The sequence below is a fragment of the Sipha flava genome, unplaced genomic scaffold (assembly GCF_003268045.1).
Source record: "Sipha flava isolate LNK unplaced genomic scaffold, YSA_version1 607_pilon_pilon, whole genome shotgun sequence".
Taxonomy (NCBI): Eukaryota; Metazoa; Arthropoda; class Insecta; order Hemiptera; family Aphididae; genus Sipha; species Sipha flava.
Genome location: NW_020273584.1, coordinates 439,378 through 459,298, shown reverse-complemented (window position 1 = coordinate 459,298; position 19,921 = coordinate 439,378). Strand labels below are relative to the sequence as shown.

General features: G+C 21.2%; 1 protein-coding gene across 42 annotated transcripts in view; it reads left to right on the top strand.

Moving 5' to 3' along the window:
• LOC112691349 (longitudinals lacking protein-like) overlaps positions 1-19,921 on the top strand; it is a 432,448-nt gene that overhangs the window by 145,434 nt on the left and 267,093 nt on the right. The window contains exon 5 of one of the 42 annotated variants that reach the window (XM_025565564.1): positions 13,923-14,173. The exons of 38 other annotated variants lie outside the window; for them this stretch is intronic. In XM_025565564.1, the coding sequence (XP_025421349.1) occupies positions 13,923-14,158 (236 nt within the window). In that variant the 3' untranslated portion in view covers positions 14,159-14,173. Of the gene's footprint in view, positions 1-2,558; positions 2,772-8,160; positions 8,397-11,919; positions 12,183-13,922; positions 14,174-19,921 lie in introns of those variants that run through there. 3 more of the 42 variants (XM_025565553.1, XM_025565576.1, XM_025565526.1) reach the window with 3 other exon arrangements.

Here is a 19,921-nt window from a genome sequence, read left to right as displayed (position 1 = left end):
TTGTAGTTCCAATATTAACTTGCATTTTTATGTTGAGTTTACTATTTTTTATGTTGCAATTACAAATTTCTCCAATAGAAATTCTAAATAGTTATTTTTTTGTTAGTAAATATTTAAAAATATTCATATGAATAACACTATATTTTGTCCTGTATTTTATATTGTAGGTTATTAAAGAAAAAAATTGAGCTGTTAACATTTCAGAAGTAAACATAATTAAAATGTATTATATGAGTGATATATTTATTCACCATTCAAACTTTTAACATGGAATAACATATAAAAAAAATACAAAACCAAAAAGATGATTTTTATTTATTTTTATAACTTTATTCAAAGATATATATGTTATATGACTTGTTCCTTTAGAAATACTGTTAAACAAATTCCTAATACCAACATATTAAGTCTTAAGCAGTATTAGTATTCAGTTCACAGTTGGGACTGTTGATTCAATATCATGATTTGGTAATATCTGGATTTTGTGATTATCAGATTAATAACTTTTTAACTTAACAAAACGTTGACCCCAAAATAGAATTATTCTTAAATCTTATAATACCATTTTTAATTTCCCCTGTAAGGGCGCCTATAATTGTTTAAAATAAATATAATGTAATAATAATTATGTATTGCAAAAATATTAGAATTGTTTACTAGAATGTTGTCTACTAAAATTATCAAACTATTATAGATATTGGCTCCAGATATTCCATGAAAAATATTTCTGATTAATAATTTTGTCAATGGTAAAATGTTTTTTGTGAGAAATAATAAGTAGCTAGAGAATTATTTTTTTATACTCTAAGTAATATTTAATTTCATAATTCACTTTGTTTCTACTTGATTATAATTACTTCTATTTATTTTTAACTACTCTTTTTTATATTTATTTCTGCATTAAAATTACAAATTTTAAAAACTCATTTTCAATTATTTATTTTTTTTTTTTTTAGTTCAATATGCCTACAAATGTCCCAGATGCTATAGGACTTATAAGCACAAAAGAACTTTGAGTCAACACCTAAATTATGAATGCGGGGTTGATCCTAAATTTTCCTGCAATATTTGTTTAAAAAAATTTGCTCACAAACAACATAAAATTAGACATATGATAACAATACATCAAGTATTACCTTAAATTTAATATAACTGCTGTTATTATTTATACATATTTTTTATTTATAAAATGTCAATGATTTCATTTTATGAATATGTATAGTGCATAAATAATAAATTGTTAACTAGTTAATTATTTTTGTATATAATTACTTATTGTGTATCTAACATTTATTTATTTTCATATTTAAATTCTTATTTGTCTATAGACTGATTAATATATGAACTGTTATTGTTTTATATTTCTTGTTTATAACCAGATGTTAAGTTAATTTATTGATTTATTTTTATACATTGTAAAATTTATAAATGGATTTTCATGTTGAAAGTGTAATTAAAAGAACAAAAACGTTTTTCTATTGTACACAAAATACACAAAAATAATATTAGTACCTTTTCAGTTTTTTTGTATTAATTCCTACTAAATACAAATTTTTTACTACTTACCTTAGTTATTGTATGGCAAATGGATTACAACTGTATTTTCCAATACATAAAATTTTTCTATTTTTAAGGAAAGTATTATATTGTAAAATTAAATTTTGTTTTTCTAAGGGGAACATTATTTTTATTCAATAATTTTTCTGGCAGTTTGGATGTAACAAGTTCAAAATTTGAGTTATTTGTGTATTACTTAAATTTATTTACGAAGAATTTGGTATTATTTCATTGATGAATATTAGTCTATATTAGGTATTAAAGTTATTATTAGTTCATGTTATTCATCATTTTATTTAAACAATATTCGTTACTTTTTTGAGATTATGTGAATTTAATGTAAATACTGTACACTTCATATACAAAAAGAAAATATTACTATACTAAATATTTTACAATTTTTAAATACATCTATAAATTTAAATAATTCTAAAAGTACAAATTTCAGTCTTGTAGAACACATACATTTTTAGGAAAATATAATTATAAAAATATGTAAAATATAAAAATATTTTATCTATATTATTTTAAGAAAATGTAATTTAATTCTTTAAAATTAAAAGTTGCAGCTTAAAGTACTTAACATTTTAATTAATTTAAATAATTTAAATTGATTGTTTCATTATATGTAAATGAATCATTAAAACAAATATAGTTATTCGAGTATTTTATATTAATTTACTAATAAATAAATATAATAAATGTAGCTATATAATAAATATTCAAAATATTTTTTTTAAAAAAAATTTGAAATTAAATTAAAAAATAATACATCACCTTTTTTTTTAAAAAAACATTTAAAGTAAATCAATATTTTAACAGATTTTAGTGATAGTCTGTAATATGCAGAACTACACTTTAAAAGTATTATTGTGCTCTACTATCTTGCTTGGGCTTTAGAACATTAATTAAACATTGTCATTTATATCATAATGACAATATATTATATTATTTTAAAAAAAATGTATACATTAATTTAAAATTGTATTATTATGTTACAGATCGTTTTTATTGCCCAAATGGATTCTGTAGTCGTAGTTACAAAAATAAAAGAAGCTTACGCAGACATATTAAAGACGAATGTGGTGTTGAACCAAAATATAAATGTAAATATTGTGAGAAACTTATGTTCAGGAAAAGTACATTACAAAAACATCAAGTTATTTGCCCTGGAAAATATGTTCTCTAGAATATTGTGATAAATTATTATCTTTTTCTGTATTTTTAAGTACAAATTTATATAATACTATATACAGAGGTTGCCGTTTATTGGACTCAAAGTCAATCAACTCATTTGCTTATTGAACTAAATTTAAACTGTTCCAATTCATATTAATACTAACTTGCAGAAAAAATGTATATATAAGACTCACTACACCAAACGTGTGTTAATCGGATTATTTGACAGTTAGATAATTAACAATGGGATTTATTTATTTCAAAAATTATTTAGGTAGATATTATCACATAATACACATATTAAAAATTATTATAAAAGTAAAATAGTTCTATTTAACCCAAATATATTATTATTATTGTTTTGTATTATAGATACACATCATCTACACTCCTTTATTTATTACATATAACTTTATATGACTAATATCAAATTTTAATAAATATTTAAAAAAGAATAATTGTATTTTTTTTTACGGTTTTTGCATTATCAACTTACTATCAAATAATGGATTCAAATAGTCTGGTCCCAAAATGAGTCCAATAAGCAGATTATTGTAGTTAAATTTATGCTGAAATTGATTTTATAAATGAATATTGATAGTTTATATTAATATCAAAAGTATAGTACCAACTTTTAATGAATGAATGGTAGTTGTTACGTTTTATAAAGTTTAATAAGTTTTGTTTATAAATTCTCAATATGTTGATCTGAACTCTATTACAAATGTCTGTATATAATTTTGATTTTTACGAACAAATAGGCATTTTAATTTCATAAATGTAAATTAGTGATACTTGCTGAATGTTATTTATTTTTACTTAAATTAATAATTAAAAATGGAATAAATTGTTTTTAATTATTTATCAATAACATTATTTTTATTTTTATATGTACATTTGTTGTTATTTAGATTTTAAAATAATCATTAAATTGTGATATAATATAAATTTTTTTTTATTTTTAAATAATTTTTTCTTAAAAATTTTATACTTGTTATAAAAATGATTTTATCTATTTTTAAATAATTTATTTACATTTTTTTGTTAAGATAAAACCTTACAAGTATGTTATAAATTGAAAATAATTAGTGCATAAAAGTTATTATGAAAATATATTTTACAGATTTGACAAATAATTTATTAAAAATTGTGTAATTTGTTTTATTGTTTGTGATTATAATTATACTAACTATATTAATTATTTAAAATTTAAAACTCCTTTGTGCCTATGTCGAATTAATGATGATTAATCAGTATCTATAATCAGTTTGGATTTTTATAAAATTCTAAAAAAAAGTCATAAAATTCAATAGCATATTGAAGAAAAAAATGAATGTAATACAATTAAAATTTAAATTTAAATATTTAAAATCTAATTATTCATAATATTATTAAAAGTTCAGAAATAAACTTGAGTGTTGAATTTGACCTTCTAACATACAAGTTTAATGAAAAACTTTAAAAGTATTGTAATAAGTATATTATTCCCAATCAACTCTTAGGGTTGCTAAAAATCTTCTGGAATTTGTATTATTCAAAAATAACAATAATTTTAATATTATGTCCAGATTAATTTGTTATTGACTTTGGAATGAGTTAAATTAAAAAGATGTTTTAGAAATTTGGTATAGCATATATATTTATTAATATATCATGTAGTAATGTTCAATGTAATTGTAATATTTTAAGTATTTATCTAGTATTTTTTTTTTTCATATTAATAAATTGTAATTTAAAATAAACACATTAATTATATTGTATTTATGATCATGTATAAAAGTTAGTCTTTTTAATTTATATTTTTACAATTAATAATCGATCAAACAATTAATAAATTGAATAACTCACTAAACTATGATTTTTAATTGGTATTTCTAATATGTATATATTATTTTAACACTAGTAAGACAATGATTTTAACTATATATATATATATATATAACTATATATATAGATTTAGATATTAAATGTCATAGAATTAACCGTGGTTACTTAAAAGAAGTTATATTCAATATAATTTTAATGAAAAAACAGTATATTAATGATATTGACTGTTGGGTTATAAGTGAAAATAAAAATAAAATAAGAATTAAAAAAAACCATTAACTATAAATAAACCATTAAATATATTTAATGATTTATTTATTGATTTATTTATGTATTATTTAATACATTATATGTATAACATTTTTTCATTGATATTTATAAGATAAATAAATCAATTAATATTTTATATATGATTTTAAATATTATTTTTAGGACATCAGAGATATTACTGTCCAAATGCTGATTGTGGAAAAAGTTACAAATACAAGCCTACGTTAACATATCATATTACCAATGAATGTGGAGTACCCCCAAAATTTCAGTGCCCTTTATGTCTTAAGTCATATCCTAGGTATTATACATATAAAAAACACATGGCATTAGTTCATAAACAATTTGTAGTAAATAAAAATTATATTTATTAAATATTTTAAATTAATAGAAATTGAAATGCATTGTTAAAATGGAATACAATGTATTGATTTTTATGATTTATTGATTTTTATAAATTTATATTATTATATTTATTTTTACTTTATGTTCCATTTAATACTTATATTTTTACTTAACTTAAAAAAATCATTTTTATAAAAATGTTTTATGAAATTTGGTTATAACTTAGATTTTAAAAAAGTCTAAATTTTAATCAAATTATTTCTTATAATATTAAAAACAAATTTAATCTGATTATATATTCTAAAATGTAAGTATTGAATTTGCATTACATTTTATGTATATTAATGATATGCTATAAAATATTAATATATCACCTTTATTACTATAATATAATATAAAAATATATTATTTTTAAATTATATTTATGGTTTTACTTTTTGTTTTTAAAAATATAATATATACATTTTTTCAAAGTTACTTTGATGAGGCTGGCTAGTAGATGACGTTCATATTTATTTTATTTATGGACTAATGATCAGGTTAAAATTTTAAACTCAAACCATGGTGATGGGTGTAGTCACTCCCATTTGGCTTTCTATTTATGTTTTATTATGTAATATAATAGAAATATTAGGGTTTTAATTCTTTAAAACTAGTGTTATAATATAAGACACAACTAAATGTAATAAGTATGAAGTAACATAAAATAAATATTTTATTTAATATTAAATACAAATTCTGTGCATTATTTATCAATGACATCTATATTGTTATTAAATAACATGGTTCTTCATTAATTTATCATAAGTTAATCCAGTTTATTATTCAATTTTATATTATCCAACTATAAATTATTAATTGTTTGAAAATACTGTTTTTCTTATGAAATAATATATCATATTTTTAGCTCTTGTAGTTTTTATATATTTAGTTACTTGTTTTTTAAATAAATTATAGGTGATGGATTCTTACGTATTGCTTTATTGAGTATTTATTTGTTCATTTATTTATAATACTATGTACAATCGATGTAACCATTAATTTATTTTTATAGGGTACTTCTCTACAGCTCACGTTAAGCCAGTTAATGGTCGCTATTACTGTTTGAATAAATGTGGACGCCATTATAAAAACAAAAGAGATATGGGATATCATTTTAGACATGAATGTGGAATTCCATTACAATATCAATGTAATTATTGTGAAATGAAATATATTAATAAATCAAAATTGAGACTACATGCAATTCGAAAACATAATGTATATGATGATTAATTAATAGTTTTAGTAAGGAAAATCTAGGTCTTAAAGTATTAAAAAAAATTTGAAAGTAATTCTATAGAAATATATGGCAAATTTTAGATTTTACTTATAGATTATATATATTATACTGATTTAAAGTATTAAGATCTTAAAAACGATATTTTATTAGAAAAAAAATATTTATAAATTTTATTTTTTGTACATAATATGATAGTATTATTATTGCATATTATATAATATATAATGAAATTTAATTGTAACTCACTAGAATTATATATATAAAAAAAAACTGTAAAATAAAATATATGACAAAGTTTTTTGATAATTTTAACAAAAATTATGTTATAATAAATGGGAATTATAATCCTACTGACTTAAAATGTTGACTGATTATTTATTTTTTTATTCTATTGATTTGGTTCACTTTTTAACGCATGTATGCAATCGAAAAATAAATTTTTGTTTCAATTTTATATTCTTAGTTGTTTAAGTGTGTAAAACCAAAACAATTATATCAATTTACTACAGGTAGATTTTTTTTTTTTATTTATATTTTTGCAATAAAATACTTATATGTACTTTTAAATTAATTCTTTATTTTTGTTTAAGTACTAAATTATCAAATTTTCTTAATTTTCTTATTAAGTCAAATTTGTTATTTATATCACTATTAATTATAAATAAAATAATTTATTTTTATCATTAAGATGGATCTTTTAATTTAAAAAACAAGTTAATAAGGTGCAGTAAAATCTGTTTTTTTTTAATTTTATATTTAGTTATTTTAATGTTATTTATAATAACAAAAATGTATTCAAATATTTAATTTTATTTTGGTCCTATAAAATTAATATAGTTTGTTTTTATTTTAATGAATTTATTTCAGTGAATTTCAATTTTAATTTTTAATTATATGAATTGTACATTGATGTTGTCTTATAAGTAGTTTTAAGAATTTTTCTTTAGTTTTTTTTTTATAAACATAAAAGTATATTGAAATCATTAAAATTTTTTTGTAATTTTGTAATATTTTTAATTTACTTGTTAATTTTGTTTTAATTCAGAAACTAGTCTTTTCTGATGTGTTAAATATTTTTATTAATTTATCTTTGCATTTTATATACAATTCTTAAATAATAAATGATCTCATTTTAGAAATAGATATTATTATATTGATGTATGTACTATTAAAATTATGAATACAAAAAATATTTTTACACATTTGTTTTAATACTATAAAATAAAATAATAAAATTTATAACTCAATGAATGTATTAATTTTTTTTATTTATAACTATTATTAACAAAATTATTTGTTAATTCTTTTAACTTAAATAAATAGTTTTGGAATTAAAAATGTTAACGTTATGCATGTCTTCTTCATTATATTTTATAATCTTGGATACTACTTTTCATGAATTACCTATTTATAGTTTGAAATTCTTCACACTTCATTCAGGATTTGTATCCTACATTATTTTATTTACATTTTTTATTGAATAAAACATAGATATAACCTAAAATTAAGCATTTCAAAATAAGAGTGCCTAGAATTCTATTATATTTAGTCAGTATAGTTCTTTAGCTGATGTTTGTTATGCAAACTTATCCGCTTATCATGCTTTAAAGTTGTTTTATTAACATTACAAAAATATTTAAACTAAAATTTATATTCAGAAATTCTAAATTATATTTATGACATAAATTTTTATTTTTCAGGTATGGTATGGTTTGTATGTGAAAATGGCTGTGGCAAGAAGTATAAACACCGTACAAATTTGTTACGGCATAAAAAAAATGAATGTGGAGTTGAGCCTCAATTTAAATGTCTGTTTTGTCCAAAGGCCTATACTCAGAATGCTAGTTTAAAGGTTCATGTATTTCGTCAGCATAAAGCTACTCCATCTTCCAAATTTGGTTGTACATATAATGTTAATTAAAATTTGATAATTATTTTATTTATCAAGCTATTTAAAATATTTAATAAAAATTTACTTATTTAGTCTATGCTGTCATATGTATATAAGTCAGGTTATATACATATTAAGTAGTAGCTTCTTTTTGTTTTTATCTACATTTATACTAAATTATGAACTGTGTAATAAATTGTATTAGGCATATCTATATAAAATTCTATGGTAAATATATTTACTATAATATTATTTATTATATTATAAGTTATAATATATATAATTTATAATTATACTATTAATTATTTATAATTAGAGTTTTATTTGTTTAAGTATCATTATTAAAGATCGGATATAATTGCATTAAAAATATCTTAAAATTACACTAAAAGGATGCAAAAATTGCAATGAAAATTTATCAAAACTGCAGTATAAATATGTTAAAATTGTAATAAAATATATATTAAAATATGTTTATATAATGAAAAAGTATGTTCACCGTCGACACTTGTTATCGATGCATATAAAAAATAATTTAAAAAATTTGGTGTTATATCTAAAGAAACATTTGATTTCCTGTCATAATCTCAGAGTTAGTTTTAATAGTTTTATATCCTTAATTTTTTTCTAAGACGTATATTAATTTATCTACGATTTTTCCATTGGGACGGGAATATTTATAGAAATATTTTCAATTTCACTAAATATGTTTAAACTATTAAGTAATTGACTATTTGATTCTTCTAAACTTGTGAGTTTTGTGAATAACTCAGATAAATATAACTTTAAAAATCCTAAATTACATTTAACTACGTATAAAAATTTACGTTGTAATTATAATTTTTTTTGTAAAATTATTTTATAAATAATAATTTGTATATTTTACCACGCATAGTATACAAAAATTGTAAGAATTGCAAAAATTGCAAAAAATTGCATTATTAAATTAAATAGGAAGACTGTAACTAATCTGATCCGTATAGATATTTGATCAGATTTGATTTACCGGGTATCAATAAAAAGTTGCAATACTAATTAAATCCGGTCTTTAATTAATACTACAATATTATACTCGTTAGTGTAAATTAAAACTTTTCTAATTTTCTGTTTTGTTATATTTTATAATTTTTGTACATATATTTATTATTAGTCGAAATGGAGGTTTATGTCAAAATAATTATTAGTATGTTTGATTGAATCTATAAAAAAAAAAAAAATGTATCTTATAACTGTGTATGAAGAATCAGTATTTTTATATACTATATGGCGATTCTATGACAAACAAATAACTATAATTATTTAATTATAACTAATTTAGCTGAAATATTTTCTAGTAGTTACATATAATGATTACATGAAGTAATTTGCCATTGCTTTAAAATGTGATTAAAAGAGAACAATTTGGTACTAAGGCCTATTTAAATTGTATATTCTGAATATATGATGTTAATTTTTTTGTAGAAAATATTAAATAATGAACATTAATGTTTATATATTATTAAATTTATTTTAGCTTTTAAAGTTTTGATTATTGAGAATATAGGTGTTAACAGATTTTTTTTTAAGGTATACAAAAAGCTGCCACTGCAAACTTCCCCCCTCCCCTACTCCAACTGAAAGTTATTTGAAGTGTTCGAAATTTTGGTAAAAATACATACAAATGTCTGGAATCCTGTTAAATTTAAAATTTTTATTTTTTTCATTGTTATAACAGTTTTCACAATCAAAATTTAAAATAAATTATAAAAAAAAAAAAAAAAAAAAAAAAAAAATGAAATATATTATACTTGAAATGGTTTGAGTTTTATATTTATTTTTGGCATATTTATAAACAAGGCTTTGTGTTCAGGATATGCAGCAGCGTACTCTGTCTATCTTCCTGCGCATGCCTATGATAGAAAACGTAATGTTATGAACATGTGGATAGTTTTAATCGATTATTCTCCTTTCTAAAAGACGTTAAGGTGAAAACATTACATTATGAAGATATTCAAAGGATGACCAAGGGACTTGCTCTTTCGAAGAACTAACTTTCCAAGAATATTTGTAGGAGATAATATTCAAAAATATATCTAATAAGGAACTATGATTTCCTGTCATCAGAAAAAAGCAAGAGCCGGTGTTATGGATTTTAGAATAAGTGGAATTGGTGAATAGCGGGAATAGTAAAGGTGATAGTAAAATACTTCGAGAAGACACCTAATGAAGGATGTCATATAATTTAATATATTATATATATTTGATACATTAAAGGTCTAAGCTAATATCAGTGTCATTAGAATACTGTTAAATATTATACAAAAGATTTTTTTGTAACTCAGTACTTAATTCTTTATCAGAGAGTAAGAGGTATGCATACAATTGGGTTTCGTTCGTTCGTTGGTTTTATGGTGTCTTGTGATTTGGAAGAGAGTTTTAATCGTAAGAATTTAAAAGTAAGTTAATGATGAACAAGAAGCCAATCATTTTATTATAGTATTTAAAAACTTGTAATGTTGCCGAAATTAGATAGATCTTACTATCATTACTATATTTGTTAAATTAAATATCTTAAGTATAATTAATTTTTGAAAAGAAAAAAACAATTTTACCATTTTTGTAAATCTATTGACCTAAAAGGTTAAATATGTGTTGATTTTTTATGCGTTCTAGTTTTAACCAAAAAAAGTATAAAAATATAAAAATATTATGTGGACGAGGCCAGATTATTCAGTTAGAAGTGTTTTTAATATTAATAAAATAAAATTTATAAAAATCAGAGTACATAAATTAGATTAAAGTTGATAATTTCAATTTTTTTTTATAATTTTATAATTTTTATAATTCTGACCTTTGTAAATTATATTTCATTAATATATATGTATATACTTTATTAATATTACATTTATTAGTTTATTATTATTAATTAATATATTATAATATAATTATAGACAATGAAAATGGCGGTTTTAAACGTTCAAATTTATGTAGTAGAAATTATAAGCATAAACGGAGTTTAGTCAGTCATTTAAAAATGGAGTGTGGAAAAAATCCAAGTTTTAAATGTCCATACTGTGGCGTAACAAGTTTTCGTAAAGCTAATTTAAGAATTCGTATGTTTTTCATTCACCAAATAAATCAAAATCGGTTATAAATTATGTATAAATTTTTTTGGTATTTTAATATGTTTAATATTTTCCGTAAGCAATAAAAATTAAGTATAAAATCTTGGATTAGAGATATTATTTTAATTATTTTGAAGAATATCAATGGATTATGGATTAAGTTTGAGTATTGTGATTTAAAATGTTGGTTTGTATCTTGATGTATTATTTATTAGAATACTAGTATTGTATATTTTTTAAATAAAATGATTTACCATTTTTAATAATAATAATTTTGTAAATTATTGATAAAAATCAAGACTTTAAGCTATTTTTTTTTTTTTTTTTTGCAATATATTTCTGTATAAAATGATTGGACAGTTGCATTACTGAGAGAATAGTTTAAAGTAGTTTGTTACAAGCCAAAGCTTAACATAATAATATGAGCACAAAATACAAAACTGATACTTAATTAAACTTTACAGATTTTTGGTTAAACCAAATGGTAGAGATTGAAGTAAAGAAGCGTTTGATTGCAGAACGACATCATTGTCCAAATTGTGGTCAAAGTTACAAGTACAAAGGAGGTCTTCGGAGACATCTAGATTTTGAATGTGGTAAAAAGCCTCAATTCTTGTGTCCAGAATGTCCTAAAGAATTTTCTAGAAAAGATAAACTTCTTAGACATAGGAAAAATGTCCATTGTAGAACAAAAGATTTGAAAAGTTTTTAATTTGAACCAAATATTTAAGCTATCATCAATAGCAAGTATAGATATTTTTACATGCGTTTATTTGTTGTAACTAATATTGATTTTTTTTTTTTTATCAAATTATTATTATAATTATTAAATTATCATCGATTTTCATGAGACAGGATGGGTTTATGAATAATGTAATTTAATTTTTTTTCATTAGAAGTTCTAGTTTAATGTTTTCTGATGATTTACTTGAATAATAAATAGTGTATTAGTGATAGAAAATATAACTAAAGAATACAGGGAAGGTCTAAAATAATCATAAGTCAAATCTATTATAATAAAAGTGTTGGAATAAAAAATAAATTTAAGATATAATTTCTGTATTGTTCATTAAATTAATACACATAAGGACTTTTCCACGGACTTTAACATGGACATATACTTTATATTCATATAACATTTTTAATTAGAATAGTTATCATTGTTATTTAAATTAATATTTGTTGTATTATAAGTAAATAATAAAAATATTTCAAAATTACAAATAATTGTTTTTTTTTTTTTTAATAATAATTTTTGTTTTCATTCTATTTACTACAGGGTCCGGCAAAGAACCTCCCGTATTTTTAGACGTTTATATTTAAAGCTATTTATAAATATAACGGTATTTCGGATATAGATAAATAAAGGTCTACGTGCCATTTTCAGTAATCATAATGGGGTGGCACGTTGAGCATCACCCGTTTATCGTAGAGGAAGAGGAATAGGAATTTTTTCGAAGGAAATGGGCAAAAAAGTTAATGCGGATCGCTACTGTCACATGTTTGAGACCTTTCTCCTACCAAACTTAAATCAGTTTACTAGGAACCACGAAGAAGGCTGGTTTCAACAAGATAGAGCCACAGCACAAACTTCACGGCGTTCACTAATCATTTTGAGAGAGATGTTTTCAGGACATCTTCTCTCTTTACAAGGAGACATAACCTGGCCCCCAAGGTCCCCCGATTTATTACCTTGTGAATTTTTTTCTTTGGGGACATTTAAATGCCCAAGTCTAAACTCATCGCCCAATATCTTTGGAAGAACTTAAGGAGGCCATCACTCAGAAAGTGGCAGCCAGTACACTGCAAATGACTCGATGAGCAATGGAAAACTTCCGGGAAAAGATTCGTAAATGTGTTAATAATAGAGGACAATATTTGACGGATATAATGTTTAAAACTAAGTAATTATTTTATTTAATGTAAAATGACATAGTATTTAATTTAAAAAATGTAATAAAATTGTTCTGTTAAATTGTTTATTTATTTGTAATTGTTTTTTAAAATATGGGAGGTCTTTTTGCCGGATCCTGTATATCTTAAACTTATTATACTTTTACATCGTAAATAATTATTAAAAATTAATTTTTTGTTGAAAATTTAAAAAAAAAACACTCATTTTTTCTAATTTCTAAATAAAACTAATTAAGTATTTTTTAAATGCAATAACTTCAAAATTCATTGTCACAGTAAAATTAATTAATAAGAACACACCATTTATTTGCATTAAAGTTTACAAAACTTAGTTTATAATACTAATAATTGTATTGCTTTAAAATAACCATAAAATAGACTATGTAGGTAATAAAAATTGAATTTAAACTGTTAATAAATTATTGTATTATTGATAATACTGTTTTTTATTTAATTTCTAATGAAAATAGTTCAAGTTTAGTTCCTTATAAGAATTATTATTTATAGTGTATTTAAAATTGTAATTGAGTTATGACAAAACTGGAATTTTCAGATGTATTATATAGCAATATTTTGAGAAACGGTCGTCATCTATGTCCTAATAACTGTGGTCGTCATTACAAAAGGAAGGGTCACATGAATTATCATTTGAAATTCGAATGTGGTGTTCAAGCTCAATTCAAATGTCCATACTGTAGTAAAATGTCTAATCGGAAGTCTAATCTAAAAACTCATATTATATGTGTTCATAAAGTTGCATTTGACGATACTTTGTTTTCTAATGATTAATTATGTCTAAGAAATTAATGTTCTATTCAAATATATTGTCTTATAATAAATGTGTATTTATATATATATATATATATATATATATATATATATATATATATAATATAATAAACATTGTTTGTTTGTTATATTGTTATTATTAGTATGTAAGAACAAAGTATGGGATAGTGATCTTACGATTTTGTTATTTTTATAATAATTTATTTTGTAAAATACACCTACTATTTTATACTTTGAAAAAAGTTTCAATAAATGTTTTTAATATGTATTAACTGTTTAAAGTATATAACGTAGAAATACTTGTATATTATAATTTTTAAACAAATATTTCATAAATTCAAAAATTTGAAGTTTATTCAATTTTGAATAATATTTCTGGGATAAGTTATCAATTGGTGTGTAGTTAAAACTTTTAGTCATATCCATTATTATTATATTACCGTGAAATTTATATTAAAATGTTTATTAATTGGTTTTTTTTTTTTTTAGCTTTACATTATAAAATAGATTATAATTTTCAAATACTTATAGATGTATTTAAAGGCTGTTTGACTCTCATTTATATTTTATAATCCTCTAAATTTCCTACTGTTTTATATTTTGTGATGTATGTATTTGAAATTATCTTTTATGTAAATATAATTTGTTTAGTCTCCAAAAAATTTGATTATGCTTCACTTATACAATTGAATCATATTTATTTTATGATATAAGAACTTAATATATGAATAATTTTGAATTTTAAGATGTATTATTACATAGTAACATTTTGAGGAATAGACATCATTTATGTCCCAATAGCTGTGGTCGTCATTAAGGAAAAGTCACGTGACTTATCATTTTAAATTTGAATATGGTGTTTGTCCTCAATTTAAATGTCCTTATTGCAGTAAATTATTTAGTCAGAAATCTAGTCTAAAAATGCATATCATGTGTATTTATAAAGTCCTATTTAATTCCACATTAATAATTTCTTCTAATAATTAAATATTATCAAAATGTACTTCCTACTGTAATTTTATTTTATTAAGAGTTATTAAATTAATTAATCTGAATTAAATAAACCTTATCATGACCAATTTTGTTTATATAATTATTATGCACTTTATTTGTTATTTGTTGGGTGCATTTTCAAGTATTTCTTATTATTTTTCATTTTTCTATCTATAAAACACATTTTTTTATAAATTATAAGTCATAAGTTATTTTAAATTATGTACATCTTTTATTAATTTAATATATGCATAAAAGTTAACAAAACTTTATTTATAAATAACTGATTTTTTTATTTAAAAATGGTATTATATTGTTCAATTTATTTTAAAATAATTTGTTTTAGATATATTTGGAATAGTACGTAATATAATTATAAAAATATATGTTATTCTCCCTCAAAGTTAATATTAATTTTACTAACAACAAATACACTATTATAACCTTTTTAGTTAACTATATAATCACTGTTTTATAATAATAATTGGGGATTTCAGCCCTCCCAAAATTTATAAAAAAAAGTCTGCTTTTACCCTATAAAATGTAAATTGTAGAAGCTCATATTATTATCGTCTTATGAATTATTAGTTTTAAATTGTTATATGTGTACTTATTAATTTTCTATTATTATATAGGTATTTTATTACATTCATTTTGTAAATGACAATCATAATTAAGTAGGTGTTTCAATTTGTAAAAAAGAGTTATGATTATACAATAAAAATTAAAATTCTAATTTTTGTTTTTAACTGGCTAAATTTTGAAATTTTATTTAGGGGAAATTCCTAACCCCTCCACCTTAAAAAAAATCTAAATGCGCCTCTGGGATACTTATTATGAAAAAAATAAAAATAAAATAATTAACATATAATTAATTGATACACAAAGTATAGGAAATCCAGTTTATTACCATAAAAACCATATAGTGTATTGCATAAATTATTATTCTTTATTAATACCTATTGATTATAATTGGAATTTCCACTTATTATTTATGAATTTACTGTTAAAAACATCAGTATATTAAATTATTTTTAGATAGTCTCAAAAATTTCCAGGACCTCAATACTCTACGACCCCGGGCGGGATGTTTCAGTTTACACCATGATAGCTACTGTCCGGGACGAACTTACAAAATAGATTGATACTACTGAACAAAGGCCGTCATTTTAACTTTTGAAAGGGTAGGGCTACTGATTAAATTTGCCAACTTCATAATATTTAAAAAAATTATGGTTACCTATATATTTAAGTATTTAATGTTTATGGACAATAAACTTTCAATAAAATATTTTTTCGGAACAAAACATATAAGGATTAGTAATGAATAATAATGTCATAATGATAAACAAAGAGCGTGAAATTTTCAATTTACCCAATTAAATAATAACATTAAAGATAGTAAAACATTAATTTATTTACTTATCCTATAGGTCAAAGATGGTGAACATATAACATTCGTGTCAAAGGTGGCACGTTGACCAAATTTTAATGGTATGAGCAAAATGTTGAAATTATTAAAAATTGTACATAAAAAAAAGTTATACTTTTTATAAAATGTTGGTTATAAAAAAATCAAAGAAACAAATTATGTATTTTTGTATATTATTTTTATTATTTTTTTAATTAATTAATTTTTATTATTATTTATATTTTTATGTATTTTAAAAGGGACAATATTCCTTATGCTTTCATATTTTTCATCATTTTATGTTTGTGAAAGCCATAACGAATTAAATTAAATCAAAGGAAATATATTGTTTGACCAATGAAACGATTGCTGCTTATGTTTCACTAAGATTGACTAAAATGTAATACAAATAATGTAATTTTATTTTTATTCTTAGAAAATAAAATTTTCTTTGGGCACGTGAACAATTTTCAAATTCTTAATTGGGAAAATTTGGCACTTGAATCAAAACACGTTCTCCACCCCTGCTATAGACTATAAGTTATAATAATATAAATCTAATTAAATAAATATTTATAATTTTATTATTTGTATATTTAATACTTTACAGAACTTAGGTATTTATAAAAACATAAAATTGTATTTTAAATATAATGTACCGTAATATGGGGTGAATAGGAACGATTTTAACGACTTTTTATAGATTATTATTATTAGCTCAATTTTTATGGGATTGATACCACGAAAACTGTTTTATAAAGATCGCGTATATAGAAATGTATAATATACCAAAAATGGAGTTTATAAGGTTCACGTAATAATGATTGTCATAATCCGGGGAGAAGCCAGTGTTTCCCAACTTTTAATAAACTGTGAACGTGTATCGAAAAGATAATATTATCTGATTTCTGAGTACAAAATAGTAAATAAAAATTTATTATTTACCGATTTTAGCATTTGATCATTGGACAAAGAATTACCGACTTTTTAAAATTTCTTAGAGTGGGGTATTTGCTACAGTCATTGAACTATATGATAACTATATGTTATCATATAGTTCAATGGCTACAGTCTGCCCCTTAAATGACGCCCTTGTTACTAAAGTAAGGATTACATTAGAAAACATTTAGAAGTTGTAAGTGGACTTTAATTGAAATCTTGATTCTTATTGGAAATTGTAGGTACATGAAAAGAGCAATTTATATTCAAAGATGTGTCAATATCATGTAATTCGTCCGTAAATAAGTTTTAAAAAATAATTTTGGTATCTTAATAACTTATTTATTTGATGTACAATGAATGAAATACTGGAAATATGTAATATTTGACAATATTATGTAAGAAAAACCAGCCATTATTGGTTTATTAAATTTTATATATATAAAAACATATTGGATTTTATTAACTGATGAATAATAATAATACTGTAAAAATATTCAGTAATTTGAATGAAACTTTCATCTGTAAATTGTAATTTTTATCCAGTTACATTATTAGCTGTAACGTATTCAATTCTCATTTTCATTTAACAAGTAATTCGTTTTGATTAATAAAACTGCAATTTAATTAAAAATGAAACATACATAGAATAAGTGATTACTTTTGTTTTTAAAGGAACTGCTTTTTATTTTATATGTATATAATTGAAAAAAATTCACGTTAATGTATTAATTTACAATTTAAATGTTTGATTACAAATTTTAAATATTTTTATTTTATATCTTAATCGATAGTTTATTTTTTTTTACATTTCAATATAATAATATATCTTAGCTGAATTATTATTTAATCTAATTATTTATTGGTTTTAAAATAAACAAATTAAGATTTATTATTATAAAAATATTAGGCTTACATTTTTTTAATATGAATACTTAAGAAGTTTTAATATTTCCCAAGTTACCTAAAGCTATACAAATTAAAACCGTAGATAATTGACATTAAGTATCATGGTAATATAAAAACTTTATTTTAATTTATTATTTGTATGATGCTTAATAAATATATATATTATTTTAAATATTGTATATTTAAAATTCTCGTACAATTTTAGATTTAAATAGTTTTGTTACGTTTTTTTTAATTAATTTAATTAACATGCTTAAAAATTTGTAATTCCATGTTAAATTAAATTTATGTTTACATTAATAAATGTTTTCTTATTTTAGGGCTACAACGAAGATATATTTGTCCTTACACATGTGGACATAGTTATACAAGAAAAGATAATTTGACTCGACATATGAAAACTAAATGTGGTGTTTTAAAAACATTTATGTGTGAGATATGTAAAAAATCTTTTACACGAAGTGATGCACTTAAAAATCATTTAAAATTTGTACATTAATGTAAATTATATATAGTAATATCAGTTGGTAATTATAAGTGACTATAAAACAAAAACCGAATTTTTTTTTAATAAAAAATTAACATTTATAAACATAAATTTATTATAAATTCTGTAGAATTTGTGTGAGTGCTTTTTTAACACATGTATTTAAAAATCGATAATTTATTATTATTATTATTATTATTATTTTTTTAAATGTTTTTACATGGTAATTTGAGTATGACTTTTTTTATGTTCCATGTAGAAAAGGATATTAGGACTGGAACCAGATATTATTGTCATAATTGTGGACGAAATTATAACAGAAGAAACAACTTACTTCGACACATGAATTTGGAATGTGGTGTTCCAAAGAAGTTTTCATGTTCGGTGTGCTGTAAAGCTTTTGCTCGAAATAATGAACTTAAAAAACATTTATTATTTGTGCATAGTATATATCAAGTACCAAATCTATAATCAATGAATGGGATAGTAATAATTTAAACATAATACTATAATATGTTATAATATCAAGTCAATTATCTGCGTAAAAGTTTAAATTTGTTTTTAATATTGTGTAATAAACAATTTGTATATTTATTATTGTAAGTATTTATTCATTTATAAATTGTTGTTTAAGAGTACCGTATAAATTGTAAATTATATTATTACCAATTTCATTATAAAATTCCTTTTTTATTATAAATAATTGTGTAAATAAATGTTTCAGTATGGAATGTTAACTACTACAAATTATTTTGATTTTAATTGAATGATTTTATTACCTACGTTACACATAATTTATAATAGGTTGATATCTTATTATTATTATTTTTTCTTTAAACAGGATATAATTTATCTTTAATTTTAATTGTTAAATGCCACTTTGTAATATAATATAATTTTTAACATGGTTTAAATGGATATAACTAAATAGTAAAAATATTTTTCTCAGATTTCAATGCACGTGGATTTGCAACATATAATAACAAATTGACTATTATTTTCCTAGTACTCATTAAAAACTATT